Source organism: Parus major, chromosome 14 (genome assembly GCF_001522545.3).
Source record: "Parus major isolate Abel chromosome 14, Parus_major1.1, whole genome shotgun sequence".
In the NCBI taxonomy this organism is placed as follows: domain Eukaryota; kingdom Metazoa; phylum Chordata; class Aves; order Passeriformes; family Paridae; genus Parus; species Parus major.
The window spans coordinates 6,167,869-6,172,295 of record NC_031783.1 but is presented as its reverse complement, the minus strand read 5'-3'; the positions used below and the strand labels follow the sequence as shown (position 1 = coordinate 6,172,295).

Sequence of the window (4,427 nt, the reverse complement as noted above, 5' to 3'; positions counted from 1 at the left end):
AGAGTTGGAACTGGAAGGGTTTGACTGGCTCACAGACAAAGCAAGCAGCTGCCTCTTATCTCCTTTACGATGCTTGCAGCTGCACTCACTTTCCGAACACTTACTCTCTAGCTTGATACCAATTAAAACAATGATTCCTACACTAGTCAGGAAAAAATCCTGCAATTTTTAGGATTCCCACACACATCAGATGCTAAAAATCGTCTTTCTCTGTAATAATTTTATACCTGCACCCTTGTAAAAAGCCGAAATTGTATGAAGTATTTCTGGAAGTTAAAGAATATTTATACCAGTTACTGATTAAAAAAACACAGAATTTTCTCCCCAGTCACTGAATATCACGTCATATCCCAGCTAAGCATACCAAGCACCTCCAAAAAATGTCCTGTGGTGAGTTTCAGGAACAAAGGAAAACATCAGCAAGTAGAGGAAAAGATTGAGAAGAGCTTAGTCAGAAATACAGGAATTTAACTAAATGCTAACTGCAGACAGCAACACTGAGATGGATGCACACACCAGGTCTCCCCTAAAAGCTGCATATAATGTCACTTGTAATAAAGAAGCTATTTAACTACCAATAAACATTTTTAACTGCAGCCATTTCACTCAGCCCAGTTGTTTGGTATCTCTGGGCTCCTTCCCAGGTTCTCTGTGCACACAGTTCCTGCCTAAATACTCCTTAGAGTCAGGAATTCCCAGAGCCCTGGGACATGCCCCAAGCCCTGAAGCTCAGCAGGAACCCTGCTCTGACCCTAGAGGCACAGGCCAGCTGGAAACCTCGCTGACCCCCTGGGCTGGGCTGGACACCCACTGACCCAGAGCACCTTCCTGCACACAGGGCATGTACAAGACATCACTTACACAGAGCAGGGCTAACAGAAGTTACCATCAGGGGTGAGGGTAAAAAAATACCCCAAAAGAAAAAACCTCCAGATGACTCCACACTTAAAGGAAGTGTTCCACGTCATAAACTGGAGTTTATACATGACAGCTATGAATTAGTGCTAGTCTTGTCTCCATGTTTCTGCACTGGCAGCTGTGCTTTGCTCCCTGCCAGACTCTGCTGTTAATTCAAAGGCCAGTGCTCTGTCACACCTGTTCAGCAAATACCTGCCCACAAACACAGCAGTGCCACAGGCTTCTTTGACTGTACTGTGTAAACCCTTTAACAAACCAATAAAACCATTCAGCCAAACCATCTTTAACTATGCCTTATGTACTGCATGGTAATGTCTCATCTGGGGAATTAAAAAATGGAGCCAACACGTCACCCTCCCGCCTGACAGAAGAGAGATGGCAGTTCCTATCAGCAAACACAACACCAGAGTGACAGGGGATGTGGGGAAGCCGACTGCAGGTGTGCCAGCTCCACACGAAACAGCCCTCAGGCCAACTGAGAGTCCTTTGCAATTCCTCGTGGATGTGAACCTCTGGAGAAGAATCATCTTGGGACGGTTTGACTGAAGCATTTATCAGATCAATCCCTCAGCTTCAGTACTTCGAAACTGGCTTTTTTCTCTGCACTAGCCCTGGCTTTAGCAGGACTAAAATTTAGTAGGTAACTACTAGCAACACTGCACATTCCTGAACACCTTGACTGAAGTAATCTAAAGTGTTTATGCCTCAGATGCTAAATGCAGTATACCAACTATGCTGCCATATGGCAAATACATATCCATTGCATATCTCATGGATCTCCCCACAACACAGGAATTTCTGCCTCTTAACTCCTGCTGTGAGAGCACTTTGAACACACCAGCTGTTCTTGCAGAGCACAGACAGGTTCAGTCATGCTTCCCAGTGTCTTTTTAGGGCTTACAACTCACCTCCAACATGTTCTTTATAAAGAACCCCCATGAGCTATAAAATTCACAGAATTTCTGCATATTACACCAAGTTAACCCCAAAACAGATGTAATAAGAGCTCAGCTATGACCTCCTCCCTCAACACAGGGCTAAAGAAGCCCCTTATCCTGTAACTCCTCAGTTACATACTCTGCTGTACAACACCATCAAAAATCACAAACTCATGTTCTAACTGCAGAATTTGAGATACAAGGTGAGGAAAATGGAAAATTCCCAGTACCCAGTAGAGCTTCGCAAATCTAAACTGAAAATTCAGAAACAAGGACCTTCAGCCCAGCCTTAAACAGCCACAAGCAGCATGAGCTTCTCATTAGGTGAAGTACAGCTGAGCTGGGAGTCAAAGCAATCTCCAGCAGTCTTTTGTTTACAAGTACAACAGTCAGTTGTACTGACTGGCTACAAGTGTCTCTTGCTTTGAACTCCTAAGAAAATAATTTTTAATATGAACCAGTTACCAGCCAATATGCTGGTCACATGGATTATTTCTGGAAGGCTACAGCACTCCACAAGTCAGTTTTTCTCCAGCATTACAAACAATAAACTCAGACTGCCAAAATTCTTTATCTCTGTATGTTTTGGCATTTCATCTGCAGGATCTCAGAGCACAGGACTTCCACTATCCTGTGATGTGGTATGGTTTGGAATACCAAATTCAAGACTGGAATTGTACTCTGAATTCCAGCCCTTAGTCTGCAAAGATCTCAAAACTTTAAAGGACACTAGCTGGTTTCCACATGCTTTGAAAACCTAATCCCACAATTTAAAGATTTAATTGCCACCACTTGATTCTCATCCTAAATTGTAGAGTATTCAATCAGAGATTTTGCTGGGCAACACAGTGCCCAATCACAAAGCCATTCCACACAGACAATGCAATGCATTCGTCAAAACTCAAATTCTCTTTAGACAGGATGGAAAATAAAGAGCAGTAGCATTTCTACTTTTTATAGGCTGCTTGATACAATTTAATGGTTTGTTTTTATCAAAGGAGAAGGAAAGAATAGAATATAATTTAGAATTCTTTAAACAGCTAAAAATAGCATACACTGGAAGAAAAAAAACTTCAAAGAAAAATGCACTTAGGCATAGAATGCTTGGTTCTGGAGGTAAAAAATATTTATATCTTGCACCTGCAGAACCCTATTCCAATGAATCCTACATCACATCTTTTCATTAACTCCACTTCACTGGAACAGAGGGGTCATAACCACTTCAGGTATTTCAGAAACTAGAGAGGTATTTCAAGCAGGTGACACTGCTAATGGTTACCAAGAGACACCTGTCTTACAAGTAGTTTAATGACATGGTGATTGCTGAAATAGAAAATACAGGTGAAAATCATTATTTCCAGAGCCTAGATGATTTGAAGCAAAATTTGCCTTCATGCTAGGTACTGAGTTCACCCTGGTAACAGAAGTCCTGTGCAGCCCTTGCTGCCGTGAACACCTTGCTGTAAAACACCTGCCTCAAGCCCTGCTCCCCCAAACAGCAGCTAACACACACAGAAACATACAGCCCTTTAATAGTGTGGACATCTTACTCAAAACATCAAATAGGCATTTCTCAAATATGTTGGCATAAAAAGAGACTGAAGACATGGAACAGTGTGATTATTATCAGGTAAGCACTGGTCCCAACACTTAACTGAGCCCAACTTCTCACTTTGCTTTACTCCAGGAGTGGTTACAGAGAACAGTCCAATGTTCTGAACCAAAAGAAACCAAATTTCCAGTTATTTTAGGCAGAAAGTAAAAGTATTAGGGGATGACTCTTTGCAAATCTTCCACTTCAAGGTTCCACATATCCTTATGGACAGGGTTTTCAGAGAGATCTGTCATCTTTATTGCTCGAAGAATGGGCTCAGGACTGCAGGACCTCACCACACCCATCACCATTACATACTTTCCTAAAAAACAAGTAAGCATTAAATTTAATTAACCTTTGTATTATCATTTTAATTCATAAGCCAAGTTACTTAAAGCCAAGTAGACAGTGTAAACTTAAAATGCCAATACTTCTAAGAAAATTCAAGGAATGAAGATTGCTTAAAAGGCTTCATTATCTGTGCAGCCACCTTTACAGCATATTTAACTACATTTACACATACAGTAAGAGCCAAACAAACACATTTGTCTGCTGTGTAAGTGGATTAAGGATAGGTCAGAAGGCAAAAGTTTTATGCAATGCGTCTATTTCGTACCACCATTTCTGCAATTCCGCAGACCAACACTTGTCCATTTGAACTGGCAGTTCTGGTGAAGGGAAGAGAAGGAAAGAGAGAAGAAAAGAACAGGAAAGAGAAACAGCAGAAGAATCTCTTTCCTTGTTCAGGGCCTACCGCGCGGGCCCCGGCACGACCGCCGGGCCTGGCCGGGCAGAGGGGATGTGCCGAACCACGTTAGGCCGGGCCCTGGCAGGAACGGGGCCCGCCGTCCACCAGGGTGCCCCCGCCCCGCGGTACCTGCGCTGAGGCACGGCCGGCCCTGCGGCACCTGCTCCACGCCCAGCACGGTGAAGGCGCCGCTGCCGTCCTGCAGCCGGGCCGAGCCGCCTTCGGCGCC

General features: G+C 43.5%; 1 protein-coding gene across 1 annotated transcript; it reads right to left on the bottom strand.

The window, feature by feature from the left end:
- Positions 1–3,370: 3,370 nt before the first annotated feature.
- On the bottom strand, positions 3,371–4,427 carry RMI2 (RecQ mediated genome instability 2; the record flags this gene model as incomplete). Its single annotated transcript, XM_015642385.1, has 2 exons — positions 3,371–3,772; positions 4,328–4,427. Coding segments are annotated over 2 exons (249 nt in total), but the record flags the coding sequence as incomplete, so codon positions are not given.